We start from the raw sequence: 15,462 nt of genomic DNA, 5'->3' as shown, positions 1-15,462 counted from the left end.
ACCCACGAGCCTTATTTCAAAGTCTTGCGAGAAGATGTATTTTTCCAAGAATCAAAGCCACGTACATGTAACCTGTGTGGCCAGCAAGGTCATAAAGCGGAGGAGTGCCGGGGTCAGGCAAAGGAGAAGAATGGCGAATTTGACGAAAAGGGCAAGGGCACCGCCCTAAAGCCATTCATCTGGCTCCATGTCTCCATTCTCCGAGAATATCTGGCAGTTGAGCTCTCTGTTCCCCAACAACCATTTCCCTTTGATTTGGAGAGGGCGCTGGATGACTGGGTATTCATGTGCTTTTTCGTAGGAAATGACTTCCTTCCACACTTGCCATCATTAGATATCCGCGAGAACGGTATCGACACCCTCATAGCAATCTGGCGCGACAATATCCCCGTCATGGGTGGATATTTAACGCAGGACGGGCATGTGGACTTGAAGAGAGCTCAGCTCATTCTGCAAGGACTGGCAAAACAGGAAGACGCAATTTTCCGACGCCGTAGACAAGCAGAAGAGAGAAAACTTGCTAATGAAAAGAGGCGCAAACAAGAAGAAAAGGCGAGAAATGAGGAGCGTGCTAGGAAGCGAAGACGCAGCTCACCTAACTACGAGGCCCATGATGCTCCAGCAACCCCCAAACCCCGCGGTCCAGGTGCTAATACAGCGCCCCCAGCTGACCTAGAATTAATAACTCCTGGCCGCGGACAACTAGCTCGACAGACTCGGGAGTTGACTCACAGCATGGTTGTTAATCGAGGAGCTGTCTACCGGGCTAATATGGCAAACAAAAGCGCTGCGGCCGTCCTAAAGAGCAAGCTCATGAAAGGCTCACAGGATGATCAGCCTTTGGAGGAGTCTGAGGAGCCAACGCCAGACCCATCCGAAGATAAACCAGGTGAGACGTCGCCGTCGGTTCTTGGAAAGAGAAAGGCGGACGAGACTCCTGGCGAGGAGACCGGCACGGAGACTCCAAGTAAAGCAGAACCAAAGAAGGACGATGAGTTGCCACCCGATACAGTTCGTCTTTGGGAGGAAGGGTACGCCGATCGTTATTACGAACAAAAGTTCGGGGTTGATCCACAAGACAAGGAATTCCGCCACAAGGTAGCCCGGGCTTACGCTGAAGGTCTAGCTTGGGTGCTGCTATATTATTTCCAGGGCTGTCCATCCTGGAATTGGTATTATCCTTACCATTATGCCCCATTCGCAGCCGACTTTGTGGATATTGCGGACATGGATTTATCGTTTGAAAAAGGCACGCCTTTTAAACCTTTCGAGCAACTAATGGGTGTGCTTCCTGCTTCCTCCAACCATGCTATTCCGGAGATTTTCCATGACCTTATGAGCGACCCAAAGAGCGAGATTATTGATTTCTACCCCGAAGATTTTGCAGTCGACTTGAATGGCAAAAAATTTGCCTGGCAGGGGGTCGTCTTGCTGCCATTTATCGACGAGAAGCGCCTGCTAACTGCGATGCACAAGAAGTACCCTCTTCTCTCTGATGAGGAAAAAATGCGTAACGAGATTGGTCGAGACGTACTGCTATTGTCGGAAAGCCATCCACTCTATCAAGACCTAGTGGGCAATTTCTACTCAAAAAAACAAGGTGCGCCTAAGTACAAGCTCAATATGCGCTTGAGTGAAGGATTGGCTGGCAAGGTTGAGCGGAATGAGTCGTACATTCCACATAGCTCTCTGGTATCATCACTGGAGGAGTACGGCATGCCTACTTTGGAGGATGATCGTTCGCTAATGTGAGTTGTTTTCTACTCGTACTCTTAATGTTTTCGAGTTTCCCTAGGCTTACCTTTTCTTACTTTTTACAGGGTCGACTATGAAATCCCCAAGTCTGTCCACACCCACAAGTCCATGCTTCTTCGAGGGGTGAAGTTTGCTCCACCAGCATTAGACAACGCCGACATTCAAGCCACCAAACATCGGTCCCAGAACTCCGGTCGCTCCTTCGGTGGTGCGCCATTCCGCAATAACCGTGGCGGGCGTATCAATTATGCTAGCAATGACCGACCAAATCCTTTCGCAGCGCATCTTGATCCCAAGTTCGTACCTGCCGGCAACGCAGGGCCCCCTATGGGAGCGCCTTCCGGGTGGATCCCACCATCAGGGTCTAACAATTTCTCCCGAGGACCTCCACCTCCTCCACGCGGAGGGATGTCCCATTCGTACAACTCTCAGCAGTACGGGTCGTATAACTCGGGTCAGGGCCAGCGGGGTAGCTACCAACAAAGCAGTTATAACCATGGGGAATACTACAACAGAGGCTCCCAGGGGTCCTACAACAATGGCCAAGGTGATTACTACCAGGGACGGTCCTCGAACTACGGATCACAAGAGTCCCGAGGTGGAGGGTATCATCGAGGAGGGTATCAGGGCCGAGACTCCCGGAATTCGGGCGGATATGGGAGATATTAATCCCATCGCATGTTTCTACCAAGAAAGAAGAATGAACCAAACATAACTGGAAAAGTTGAGGGTTTCCCATTTTTGAAATTATTGAGATGGCGTTGAGGGAGGCTTATACAACTCGAATACTTGATATACCATGTAGCAAAATACGAAGAATAAGTTCGACTTGGAAATAAATGACTAGAAGTATATAGAGAAGTAGCGCAGAAGAGCGAGAGCAATTATACATAGTATGTAATTCAACCCACTAAAAGGCGACATCGGAGCTGCAGCGAGGAAAAAAAATAACACCCCCAGAAACGGACTGGAATGAGTCAATCCATGTTCTTCACCGAATTAGTCCCATCTTTTCCTCACCCCCACTGCTCACCTCTTCTCTTTCTCTCTCTCTCTCTCCTCACAATTGGAATTCATCATCCTCAACTTGATCTCATCCTTTGAAGGTTAGTATTTATTCCAAAGCTTCAAGCTCTATTGATTCCCCTCCGGTATCGCAGAACTTCCTTCCCATTGCTTCAATATTCCATTCCCCCTGCGGATAAATGGAGTCAACCCCACCCCTGGAATACACCCTATTCTGCGGCCTTCGAACGCGGTTTTGGCACTGACTTGTCTTTTTTTCTTTTCTCTAGACGACCCCAGTCTCGTGTTTGCTCGAATCATTGTCGCATCCGAGCGATTGGGAGGTGTCTTGGGGAAGCTTCGTCGCAATTGCCTCACAGCATGAACTAAAGACACACCGGCTTCCTCCCCCATCTTATACCACCTATTGCCTCTCTCTGTCCTCTCGTGTTCGCCCTCTATTCTTGACGATGGCTGAACCGACCAAGATCAGTATTCTGGGTCATGAGAGTATAATCGCTGATTTCGGCCTCTGGCGGAACTATGTCGCCCAGGACCTGATCAGCGGTTGTCCCTCCACCACCTACGTTCTTATTACCGATACAAATATCGGATCCATCTATACCCCTGGCTTCGAGAAGGCTTTCGAAGATGCCGCCGCCTCCGTTTCCCCTTCCCCGCGCCTCCTCGTCTACAACGTTCCTCCAGGAGAAGTCTCCAAGTCCCGACAGACAAAAGCCGACATTGAAGACTGGATGTTGAGTCAGAGCCCTCCATGTGGTCGGGATACAGTGGTCATCGCCCTCGGTGGTGGAGTGATTGGTGATCTGACAGGTTTCGTTGCTGCGACTTATATGCGCGGCGTTCGCTTTGTGCAGGTCCCCACCACCCTGCTCGCTATGGTCGACTCTTCAATCGGCGGTAAAACCGCGATTGACACCCCATTGGGGAAGAACTTGATTGGAGCAATCTGGCAACCAACAAGGATTTACATTGATTTGGAGTTTCTCGAGACTCTACCCGTTCGGGAGTTCATTAACGGTATGGCGGAGGTTATCAAGACTGCCGCCATCTCCAGCGAGGAGGAATTTACTGCCCTGGAAGACCACGCAGAGACCATCCTAGAGGCTGTTCGCCGTGATCTCAAACCAGGTCAACACAGATTTAAAGGAATTGAGGAAATTCTGAAGGCCAGAATTCTGGCGTCTGCGCGCCACAAGGCATTTGTTGTTTCTGCAGATGAGCGCGAGGGTGGTCTCCGCAACTTGCTGAACTGGGGCCACTCCATTGGTCACGCCATTGAAGCCATTCTCACTCCTCAAATTCTTCATGGAGAATGCGTTGCAATTGGTATGGTGAAGGAAGCTGAATTGGCCCGACACCTTGGTATTCTGAAGGGTGTTGCTGTCTCTCGCATTGTGAAGTGTCTTACCGCGTATGGCTTACCCACATCATTGAAGGATGCCCGGATTCGCAAACTTACCGCTGGCAAGCACTGCTCAGTCGACCAGCTGCTATTCAATATGGCCTTGGATAAGAAGAATGACGGCCCAAAGAAAAAGGTGGTCCTGCTCTCTGCCATCGGTCGCACTTACGAGCCACGTGCTAGTGTGGTCGCCAACGAGGACATCAGCGTTGTCCTTGCGCCCAGCATCGAGGTACACCCAGGCGTCGCGCAGTCCTTGAACGTTGTCTGTGCTCCCCCCGGATCAAAGAGTATCTCTAACCGTGCCTTGGTTCTGGCTGCGCTCGGTTCGGGAACCTGCCGAGTCAAGAATTTGTTGCACTCAGATGACACTGAGGTCATGCTGAATGCCCTGGAAAGACTAGGCGCAGCTACCTTCTCATGGGAAGAAGAGGGCGAAGTCTTAGTCGTAAATGGCAAGGGCGGAAACCTGCAAGCACATCCCTCTCCTCTGTACCTTGGCAATGCCGGAACAGCCTCCAGATTCCTTACCACAGTCGCAACTTTGGCCAATCCCAGCAACACAGACTCAAGTGTTCTCACAGGTAACAACCGTATGAAGCAACGTCCAATCGGTGACCTGGTGGATGCTTTGAGAGCCAACGGTGCGTCCGTCGAATACATGGAAAGGACTGGTAGTCTTCCTCTCAAAATCGCTGCCTCTGGCGGCTTTGCTGGGGGAAATATTAACCTCGCCGCTAAAGTATCGTCTCAGTACGTTTCCTCGCTGCTCATGTGTGCTCCCTACGCCAAGGAGCCTGTGACCTTGAAACTAGTTGGTGGAAAGCCCATCTCCCAACCATATATCGACATGACTACCGCGATGATGCGCTCTTTTGGTATTGATGTGCAAAAATCCACCACCGAAGAGCATACCTACCATATTCCCCAAGGTCGCTATGTCAACCCTGCAGAATATGTCGTTGAGAGTGATGCTAGCTCCGCCACTTACCCACTTGCGATTGCCGCGGTTACTGGTACCACCTGCACGGTCCCCAACATTGGATCTGCCTCTCTCCAAGGCGATGCCCGTTTCGCTGTCGAGGTCCTGCAACCTATGGGCTGCACTGTTGAGCAAACTGAAACCTCAACCACGGTTACCGGACCCTCCGATGGTATCTTGCGCCCGCTCCCTAACGTGGATATGGAGCCCATGACAGACGCCTTCCTTGGTGCGTCTGTACTTGCTGCTATCGCCCGCGGGAAAGATGGAAATCACACTACCCGTATTTATGGAATCGCCAATCAGCGTGTAAAGGAGTGTAACCGGATCAAAGCTATGAAAGATGAACTTGCGAAATTCGGGGTCGTTTGTCGTGAACACGATGATGGCCTTGAGATCGATGGAATCGACCGCACCACTCTACGCCAACCTGCTGGTGGAGTTTTCTGCTACGATGATCATCGTGTTGCATTTAGTTTCAGTGTTCTATCCCTTGTGACTCCCCAACCAACCCTTATCCTCGAAAAGGAATGTGTTGGGAAAACATGGCCTGGTTGGTGGGATACTCTGCGGCAGATGTTCAGCGTGAAGCTTGACGGTAGAGAGCTCAAAGAGGAGGACACTGCCACTCACAGCCACACTGACAAGGCAAATGCTTCGATCTTCATCATTGGCATGCGCGGTGCTGGAAAGACCACTGCCGGAAGCTGGGTGTCCAAGTCGCTCAACCGGCCATTCATCGACCTGGATACCGAGCTTGAGACTTCCGAAGGCATGACTATTCCTGATATCATCAAGACCCGCGGCTGGCAAGGCTTCAGAGACGCAGAACTAGCGATCCTACAACGTACATTGAAGGAACGTTCCAAGGGCTACGTTTTCGCCTGTGGTGGTGGTGTCGTTGAAATGCCCGAAGCCCGGAAGCTGCTCATTGACTATCACAAGACTAAGGGAAATGTCCTACTCCTCATGCGTAACCTCAAAGATGTCATGGAATTCCTTTCTATCGACAAAACCCGCCCTGCCTATGTCGAAGACATGATGGGTGTGTGGCTACGACGTAAGCCTTGGTTCCAAGAATGCAGCAATATCCAGTACTACAGCCAGACTTCAAACTCGGGACTAGCCCGGGCGTCTGAGGACTTCGACCAATTCCTCCAGGTCGTCACCGGACAGTCAGATAGCCTGGCCACTATCAAGAAGAAGGCGCACTCCTTCTTCGTGTCCTTGACATTGCCAGACCTACGAGATGCTGGCAATATTTTAGAAGAAGCATGCGTAGGATCCGACGCTGTGGAGCTGCGGGTGGATCTTCTCAAGGAGCCCAACTCGGAGAGTGACCTTCCATCCGTCGATTATGTCGTGGAACAATTGTCTTTCCTCCGTAGCCGCATTTCTCTTCCGCTTATTTTCACCATCCGTACAAAGGGACAAGGTGGTCGCTTCCCTGATGATGCCCATGAGGCAGCCATGGAGCTGTACCGTCTTGCAGTCAGGTCTGGTGTCGAATTTGTTGATCTCGAAATCGCCTTCCCGGACGAGATGCTACGAGCAGTAACGGAGATGAAGGGATATTCTAAGATTATTGCGTCGCACCACGACCCCAAGGGTGAGCTCTCATGGGCTAATATGTCCTGGATGAAATTCTACAACAAGGCGCTAGAGTACGGCGATGTGATCAAGCTCGTGGGAGTCGCCAGCAGTCTGGATGATAATGCAGCTCTGAGAAAATTCAAAACCTGGGCTGCCGAAGCTCACGATGTTCCTCTGATCGCGATCAATATGGGCGATACCGGACAGCTTAGCCGCATTCTGAACGGCTTCATGACACCTGTCTCTCATCCCAGCCTGCCATTCAAGGCTGCCCCTGGCCAGCTCTCTGCAACTGAGATTCGCAAGGGTCTATCTCTCATGGGCGAGATCAAGTCTAAGAAGTTTGCTATCTTTGGCAGTCCTGTCTCAGCTTCCCGCTCTCCTGCTCTCCACAACACCCTCTTCTCGCAAGTCGGTCTTCCCCATGAGTACGTCCGCCTCGAGACCGCCAATGCACAGGATGTAAAGGAGTTTATTCGCTCTCCGGGTTTTGGAGGAGCGTCAGTAACAATCCCCCTGAAGCTGGACATCATGCCATTGTTGGACGAAGTCGCTGCTGAAGCTGAAATCATCGGTGCTGTGAACACAATTATCCCCGTGTCCGGTGGCGAAGGTAAGCCAACACGTCTGATTGGTCGTAACACCGATTGGTTAGGAATGATCCTCTCTCTTCGTAACGCTGGCGTGTACGGTTCCAACGGAGGCGAGAGTGCCCTCGTCGTTGGCGGCGGAGGAACCGCCCGGGCGGCTATTTACGCCCTCCACAACATGGGATACTCCCCGATCTACATTGTGGGACGATCCCCCGCGAAGCTCCAGAACATGGTCTCGACCTTCCCCAGCAGCTACAACATCCGGATTATCGAGGGTAACGAGAAACTTGACACGATCCCGCACGTCGCCATTGGTACAATTCCGGCCGACCAGCCCATCGACTCCAGCATGCGCGAAACTCTCTGTCATATGTTCGAGCGGGCCCAGGAAGCGGATGCAGAGACGATCAAAACCGTTGAGGGGTCCCCCAGGGTGCTTCTGGAGATGGCCTACAAGCCCGCGGTGACGGCGCTGATGCAACTAGCGTCTGATTCCGGATGGAACACCATTCCAGGCCTTGAGGTTCTTGTGGGACAGGGGTGGTACCAGGTTAGTTCAGATTCCACAGCCAGCGCAGAAACGATTTAACTTGGGGTGATTTTTTTTAGTTCAAATACTGGACCGGAATTTCGCCGCTCTATGAAAGCGCACGGGTATGTTTTTTACGAGTTATTGCACGGGAGATGTATATGCTAACGTTTGATACCATGTAGGCCGCTGTCCTCGGCACACCTAGTCCGTCTTCGTCATAATCAGATTTGATCCACCAAAAGCGCTGATCTTGATATTGAGTTTAGCATTCTACCAATTCAACTCCATTTCGGTATTCATGTCATTATCATCATCATCATCATGCCTTAGCAGTAGCGAATGTTATATATACTAGTAGTATACTTTGAAACGCTGTACTATACGCAAAAGAGCAAACCTGTTACATACTTTATGAGTCCCCTTTCCTTCTCTACAAGGTTCCAGAGAAAGATTGACAGTAACCATGTCCGTACAAATTTCAAGGAAAGAACTAATAAACAGGAAGAGGTAGGAATAAATCATAGTATACACAGTTGCAACAAATAAGTTGGTTATCTTATCTGTTATCACTCTATCTACAGTATCTCTTACTATAAATAGCAACTCCGATATCGAAAGACAAGAGTCATCAGCCCTGATAAACTGATCGAGTCGATTACAAGGATCCAGGTAGAGGAAAGTAAAAATAGGTAATAGAAAGAACATCATATCATGATTGCAGTAGAAAAGTAGTAAAGTAATAGTGATAGTGATAGTGATAGATAAACAACGCAGAAAAAAACGGCAATCGATAAAGACTAAAAGGAGTAGGTAACTAACTACAGAAAACAAGCAAAGCAGGGTATAACTACCCTAAAGCACCTATGGATGGATGGATGGATGGATGTGTTCTGGACCGTGGGGGCCCGGGGAAAAACCACAACCAGAGAGAGGTTCTAGACTTCCGTCGCAAACTAAATAGCAGTTTACAATCAGACGTAGTCTAGACATGCAGGTATCTAGTTATAGATTGAGATTAAAAGATCGTGGATGCAGAGGTTCTGGATGGGTCGATTTAGAAAAAAAAAAAACAAAAGGGTACCCTAGGAAGATTCTAGCCCTGTCTTTTTTTCTGTCTCTGGCCAGAAGCGAGGAAGAACTCCGGAGTAACTAGGTAGGTGACTAGAGTCATGTGGATATATATACCTTTAGTTAGTAGGAAGAGGTTCAGCTGTAGTTTATCCTGGTAATCTAGGTACTTGGGAAGAATTATATAAATCTTGTTCGTTTCCAAACACTGATCTACCGGGCCGATGATGCTTTATCAGGATTGGTAATTTATCCAGGAATGCAAGATTTACAAGGTTGAGAGAAAATTTCTTCTGCACTGACATCTAATGAACGATGACGAGCCCAAAATTAGAAGGCTTCGAGAAACACACTAGAAAAATCCAAGTCTGCGGCGGCGCCGATGCCAAGACACTAGAGAGAAAAAAAAGGCTTTGTCCACGTATCATGATCTGGTATCATACGGTATTCTGTATTCTGTATTCTGTATTCTGTATTCTGTATTCTGTAAAGGCCTTTCTACGATTGACTTGCTGTTGATTTAGTAATGATTATGTAGGTAGTGAGGTTATTCATTCATCAGATAGATTTCTGGAAATTTCTCGTATAAATTTCGGAGGACAGTCTACCTAGATCGATTCTAAGAATATACATAGTAATGGAACATACTTACCTAGGGACTAGTAGAAGTGTATCCACAATGTCACTCACGGACATCCCCATCTCCACGGACCATTCCATCCGAGAATCGGGATTCCCAGTTCCCTTCACCAAAAATGGTGGCTGTGCCCGACCATCTACCAATTATGCAGCAGCCATTAAAGTTAAGTTCTGACACTTAGCCTTGTAAAAAAAAATTTTGTCTCCTACCTAGGTCGGTAGGACTCTCACGAATCCTTCCCTGCCAATGAAAAATTTTCTTCCCCTTTATTTAGACTGAGGTAGTATCTGCCATGTGGCCACTCTGGTGGATTCGCCTAGATATAGTCATACAAGCTGATAAAAAACAACCTGGCATTCCCTTCTTTGCCTCTGCTGAAAAAGAAAAAGTTCACCTGGAGTAGTATATACCTACCTAGGAAACAACAAATAGAATCCAATCGATTGTTCATGTTAGAGATATTGTATGTAGTATGTAGTATGTAGTATGTAGTATGTACATCCGCTGCCCGGATCCCGGGAGTAAGGTAAGTACCGTCCGCAATAACTCCTTTTCCCCTAACCGGAGTAGATGCGAAATGTCCACCCCCGCAAGATCCAAACTCCCTTACTCGCCTACATTTCTCAAGATTGATCGAATTGAATGACCATAGAGCACGGGGCGTACTTTTTTTTAAAAAAAAAAAAAATTGATTTTTTCGGGGAGCTGTGGTCAGGGGTTCCTTTGTTCTATTCATGCTACCAGCTACCAAGCAAGTATGCCAGTAAGCTTCCAGGTTGGTACAAGTATATACACCACCAGGGTATAACTCGATGATAGGAGAAGAGAGTTAGGCAACTAAGGACGTAGACTCTTGGATCTTGATCTTGATCTTGTACACGTAGTATTACTCTGTATGTATGTATAGCTCAGGAGAGATCTAGCTAGCTACCTTGCCACCGGTTTCAGCTGTCTTCTTCCGAATCCCAGGCCATGGCATTAGGCCATTTTGTGGGCCGGCACTTCATACTGCTGGTCTGTCTGGGGAAGTTGTTGATCCACAAGTACCAGGTAGTCTCGATTCTTGATTCTTGATTCTCCTAGAAATGCAAGACATTGTCTCAGTTGTAGAGAACTCGAGCACTGGCACCAACCCCGGAAATCTACATTCAACAACTCGAACTACTTCGTAGTACGAGGAGGTATTGTCTGACTGCAAAATTGATCACGTCTTGCAACTCCCCAGCCCGGAAGGATCATGTGCCATCCCCAGCAGTCTAATCTCCAGAGCTAGTGGTACGACTAGTCTGTCCTGTCTGCTCGATTCCCACGGAAATCATCGGCTTTTTTTCCAATTCGGATCACTGGCCTGGACTATGGGGTATCAGCTGACATGGAACCGGAATATGTTATTCAGTTGCTTGGAAATCCGTTGCATTGTATGTTGAGTCGAGTCATCGCATGTTCAGCGAACATATTCTCGGAACCAGAGCCGTATGTACAGGGAATCGGTATTAGGAACTAGTGTCAGGTGGTAACTCCTTCCGATCGCATTCTTTAGGTCTGGCAGATCTTGCACCGGAAAACGTGGGAAAGAACTAGGTTGGCGCTTACCCATCGCTATTGTGCAGAATCATCCTGGTAGCCCAATAATGATCGAAGGACGGTGATGTCCGGCGCGTTAGGGGGACCCTACTTGAATTCTTGAAGGGGGAGAAAACTAATGCACTAGCCACAGATACGTGTCACTAGCTGGTGTGGCTGTGCCCTGAGCATTCCGGACTGTCGGGTGGAGACAAAAACCCAACAATGATCTTCGTTCCCGCGTCTCCTTAGATATGTCACCTGTAAGGGTTTCTCAAATGGTACCCGAAACACGAGATCAACTTTGATTTTCCTTCAGGCTTTGAGAACGGTGGCTTAGCATCCTGGTTGGGCATCTCATTGGTAGCCTTAGAGCAGCTGCTCTACTCATAGTATGGATGTAGGTACCTACCTACTATCTCGGGAGTGTCTCAGAACCCAGCCCATCTGGATTTCCCACTACCAAGTATCTTATACTATAAACTGATTTGAATCTCCTTTAATGAACCCTAGAATAATCGGAGGAAATCGGAAATGTCGTCGATTCGGATGCAGGATACATGCGTAGAAACTTGAAAGAAATTCATGTGGCTTAGACTAATCAACCCAAATCGAGGGAAGACTTTTAAAAAAAGAACGGATCCCAAAATTACCGGTATCGTCCACGTAATGTCGTAATATTACCTCGCTTGATTATCGGCCGGTGGTCCCGTATTATTATTATTATTCTTATTATTATTATTATTAACAGACAGATCGTGAGGTCATCGAATATAATAATTCCTATTGACTTCCCCCCTACCCCAATCTTCCTCCTCCTCCTCCTCCTCCTCCTATCCTACAACTAATATATCTAAACCTCTTCTTCCTCTTCAGAACTTCCTCTTTCATAACTTGACTTTCACTCAACACCTTTCTTTCCTACCAATACAACTCCCCTATCGTTTAGGATTCCCACTAACTAGTAAGTTAGCTTCCCGCATTCTGGTGCTCCAACTTCTATGACACCACCACCATACCATATCCTCCTCTCCTCCTTCCTGCCCTCTTGTCAGGATGACAAAGTTTGTCGTTACTTGGGATGAGTCAAAAACTGACCAAAGATTCACCAAACTTTAGCTCTCGAAGGAAAAAATTGGGTTCGTGACGCGACTATCTACCAGACTTTTCCAGATTCTTCCACTTGTCATCGCTCCAATCCTATACCTCCCTTCCACTCCCGGACCAGAGAATCTCGCCTCTCGTCGACGACATACACACCTGCTCGCCAAATTCCTCGGATCTTGGTCCCCTCCCCCGGAGTTCGGTGGCCGTCTGTGCCAACCTATTATTTAAACGGCGACCTCCCACCTCCCCCCCACCCTTCAAGTGGCAAATTCTGTTACCTTTTTTTTTTTCGTCTCACAGTCGGCGTCATCTCCACTGACGTCCAACTTCTGATTCCCTTTGCACTATGTTCATGCGGCAATATCCGTCAGTACGTAAAGCTGCCATCACCGCTGAACCGACCTCAGTCCCCTTTATCAACTATCCCGAGTCCGTGTGTATACAAGACGACCACTTCTTCCCCTACTTCGACCAGGAGCAGCCACGCCTGCAGTCGCCCTTCCAGTATCACCAGGACTACCAGTTCGTCTCCCCACCGTCTTCGGCTCCGTCGTCGCCCACCTCGTCGCCCGCGTCTTCCATCTCCCACTTCCCTGCGACTACCCCAGTCGCTGCGGAATACTACGACTCTAGCTTCGAGGCCCCTTCGATGACGCCTGCCTCTTCCTACAACCCGTCCTTTCACATTCAGCCCTCCGCTTCGCCATCTGCTGAGCAGTCCTTCCTTCCTCAGTACCACCCGCAGCAGCCGTTCGTCTTTGGCAGCTCTCCAATGTTGGCCCAGCACTCCGTTCCAAACAACCACGGGTGGGAAAGCAATTTGCAGCTATTGAGCCCTGCTCACCTTCCGAACAACCTCTCGCGCTCTTCACATCTGCAGACCTCCAGTTCCTCATCAGGAAGATCCTCAGGATCCTCATTTCACCGGTCTATCCACGGTAGCAGCGCTCTGGCGAAGCCGCTACCTACGCCAGTACAAACCCCGGTGCAAAACTCCTTCCTCGCGCCTCAGTACCAGCAGTACGACGATGGTAGCCAGTCTGGACGCATTGCCCAGGAACAGAACCCCCAGCAACCAGGTGATTACTCGCTAGCACCCTCTGTTTCCAGCGTGAGCCACAGCTCCCCGGTGACTCCCCAGAACAACTTGGAGGATCTCGACGAAGCTACAAAGGCAATTGTCCATGGTGAGAACCGATTCCCCGTAGTTGACCCCTGGATGGATGATTACTTACATCTCGCTTCGCTTCCAGAGTACAACTACGCCAACGGAAACAACCTTCCATTGGGAGTTCCTAAGCTCAGTCGAACTATTTCTGACGTCTACCAAGACGAACTTTACAATCCAAACATGATGCAAACACCCCAAGCCCCCAAGCAGCCTGCGCATCAGCAGAACTTGCTCACTCCCTCCTATCGCAATGTCTTTGCGGATCGACTACAAGCTGCCAGCCAAGGCCATCTCTCTGCTCGCTCTCAGTCCCCCGCTGGCGCAATGCAACGGGATCATTCGCCATTCCGGCAGAACTCTCCCTTGGCAGCGGAATTCGACCACTCTACGATTCAGCAACAGCCCCCCGCGACTAGCGTGCCCAGTCAAGCCGGGATGGGCCTGCGACAACCCCAGACGGAGCCCAAGACGATGTCCCCCAAGGACGCTGTCCTGGAGTTCAACGAGGGAGAAGACGCGGGGCTGCAATTGTTCCCTTCGGATCGGTCCGATTTCAACCTGGGGGATGCATTGGGCCAGACCCCTTCATTCCAGCCCGCTCAGAGTTTCCCCTCGATGGAGTCCTTCCGCACGCATTTCCCCCAGGCTAGTGCATCTCAGGCGTTTACGTTCCACCAATCCCAACAGGACCGCCAACAGCTACAGCAGCACCAGAACCACCCCCTTCTCCAGCAACCCCCAGAATTCCCCGCATCGCTGCCGCCGTTTGAGTCGACTGGAAGTGAGGTCCTCCCTTCCACCGAAATGACGTCTCCACCCTCACAGTCCAAGATCCACCCGGAAATCACCCGACCCCAGAACACCTCCGCCGACACCGGCACCTACACCTGCACCTATCATGGTTGCACGCTCCGCTTTGGGACACCCGCTAAGCTACAGAAGCACAAACGCGAAGCTCACCGTCAAACCACCCCTCGGGGGCACCTGGTGGGGCGGGATGGCTCATCACGCAACTCTCAAGCAGGACCCCACAAGTGCGAGCGGATCAATCCTTCCACTGGGAAGCCCTGCAATTCAATTTTCTCCCGCCCTTACGATCTGACACGCCACGAGGACACGATCCATAACGCTCGGAAGCAAAAGGTTAGGTGCCATCTTTGCACTGAGGAGAAGACTTTCTCCCGCAATGATGCATTAACCCGCCACATGCGTGTCGTGCACCCGGAAATTGACTGGCCTGGCAAGCAAAGGCGCAGAGGCAGGGACTAGATGATCACTCCGAAGTGGACTTGAAAGGGGTGGCGAGTGGTCCCCTTCCCATACCGTTCCTACCCTTGGGTTTAGGGATAGGACGGCCCAATTTCGGAGCGGCGAATGAGACAGACAGGTTTGTTTTCGAATCTCCTTCGTTCTGGTGTCGCCCATTCTTCTCCATCGATACGTCGTTCATGACCCAAGAGGACGAGAACAGCCTTTGACGTCATCTGCTGTCCCAAACAGGAAAGGACTCGCTTCCCAGGGTCTGGATCGTCGCAGAGACTTCCCTTTTAGGAGGGTTGTTCTGCTAGCCACCCGGTCCAAAAGTGCAGCGTGACGTCATCACTATCACGGACTGACGTCCTCCCGCTTGAAAGCCTTACTCATCTCATGCTGGTCATCCTCTCTTTTTTTTTTTTTTTTTTTTTTTTTTTTTTTTTCTCTGTCTCCTCCTTAGACATCATGACGCATTTTGTTTCGATTACCTTTTTTTTTTTTTTTTTTTAAACTTATCCTCCTGTATTGATTGAGCAAGCCAGCCAGCCAGCCTTGTTATTTTTGTGTTCGGAGACTTCCCTGGTGGGTCTTAGATTTCTTTGTTTTTTTGTTTTGTTTTGTTTTGTTTTGTTCTTGTGATTGCATCAGAAGCAGCAAATTGTGTCTATATTTTTATTGCCTATTGCGTGCGTATACATGGGTGGGAGGTTGTTTTATGAGCATGCTGCGTGACGAATTTGCTGTCATGCTGTACTATATTCGATTATCTGGTA

General features: G+C 49.5%; 4 protein-coding genes across 4 annotated transcripts; 3 read left to right on the top strand and 1 right to left on the bottom strand.

Moving 5' to 3' along the window:
* Positions 1–1,713: 1,713 nt before the first annotated feature.
* P175DRAFT_0156862 (uncharacterized protein) lies at positions 1,714–2,534 on the top strand. The gene is made up of 2 exons (XM_040892466.1): positions 1,714–1,748; positions 1,821–2,534. Exon 2 carries the CDS (start codon positions 2,003–2,005, stop codon positions 2,468–2,470), a length of 468 nt encoding a protein of 155 aa, XP_040754470.1. The 5' UTR covers positions 1,714–1,748; positions 1,821–2,002; the 3' UTR covers positions 2,471–2,534.
* A 249-nt stretch (positions 2,535–2,783) lies between these two features.
* Positions 2,784–8,305, top strand: P175DRAFT_0499637 (pentafunctional protein ARO1). Its single transcript, XM_040896779.1, has 4 exons — positions 2,784–2,861; positions 3,051–7,904; positions 7,964–8,008; positions 8,069–8,305. Exons 2-4 carry the CDS (start codon positions 3,231–3,233, stop codon positions 8,105–8,107), a joined length of 4,758 nt encoding a protein of 1,585 aa, XP_040754469.1. The 5' UTR covers positions 2,784–2,861; positions 3,051–3,230; the 3' UTR covers positions 8,108–8,305.
* On the bottom strand, positions 8,091–8,734 carry P175DRAFT_0156812 (uncharacterized protein). Its single transcript, XM_040892465.1, has one exon. It carries the CDS (start codon positions 8,592–8,594, stop codon positions 8,238–8,240), a length of 357 nt encoding a protein of 118 aa, XP_040754468.1. The 5' UTR covers positions 8,595–8,734; the 3' UTR covers positions 8,091–8,237.
* A 3,680-nt stretch (positions 8,735–12,414) lies between these two features.
* Positions 12,415–15,099, top strand: P175DRAFT_0499635 (stress-regulated transcription factor RPN4). Its single transcript, XM_040896778.1, has 2 exons — positions 12,415–13,451; positions 13,518–15,099. Exons 1-2 carry the CDS (start codon positions 12,611–12,613, stop codon positions 14,702–14,704), a joined length of 2,028 nt encoding a protein of 675 aa, XP_040754467.1. The 5' UTR covers positions 12,415–12,610; the 3' UTR covers positions 14,705–15,099.
* The last annotated feature ends 363 nt before the right edge of the window (positions 15,100–15,462 follow it).

The sequence above is a fragment of the Aspergillus ochraceoroseus genome, assembly GCF_002846915.1.
Source record: "Aspergillus ochraceoroseus IBT 24754 chromosome Unknown P175scaffold_2, whole genome shotgun sequence".
Lineage (NCBI taxonomy): Eukaryota > Fungi > Ascomycota > Eurotiomycetes > Eurotiales > Aspergillaceae > Aspergillus > Aspergillus ochraceoroseus.
Note: the sequence above shows the minus strand (reverse complement) of the source record. Positions and strands in the feature narration are given on the sequence as shown.

What these genes read in the sequence shown, in the direction of transcription:
- P175DRAFT_0499637 (XM_040896779.1), top strand. Translation starts at nt 3,231, where the DNA reads ATGGCTGAACCGACCAAGATCAGTATTCTGGGTCATGAGAGTATAATC. An exon ending in TGGGACAGGGGTGGTACCAG is followed by an intron (nt 7,905 to 7,963) that starts GTTAGTTCAGAT and finishes GATTTTTTTTAG; the next exon opens with TTCAAATACTGGACCGGAAT. An exon ending in CGCTCTATGAAAGCGCACGG is followed by an intron (nt 8,009 to 8,068) that starts GTATGTTTTTTA and finishes GATACCATGTAG; the next exon opens with GCCGCTGTCCTCGGCACACC.
- P175DRAFT_0499635 (XM_040896778.1), top strand. Translation starts at nt 12,611, where the DNA reads ATGTTCATGCGGCAATATCCGTCAGTACGTAAAGCTGCCATCACCGCT. An exon ending in TACAAAGGCAATTGTCCATG is followed by an intron (nt 13,452 to 13,517) that starts GTGAGAACCGAT and finishes CTTCGCTTCCAG; the next exon opens with AGTACAACTACGCCAACGGA.
- P175DRAFT_0156862 (XM_040892466.1), top strand. Translation starts at nt 2,003, where the DNA reads ATGCTAGCAATGACCGACCAAATCCTTTCGCAGCGCATCTTGATCCCA.
- P175DRAFT_0156812 (XM_040892465.1), bottom strand. Translation starts at nt 8,594, where the DNA reads ATGATGTTCTTTCTATTACCTATTTTTACTTTCCTCTACCTGGATCCT.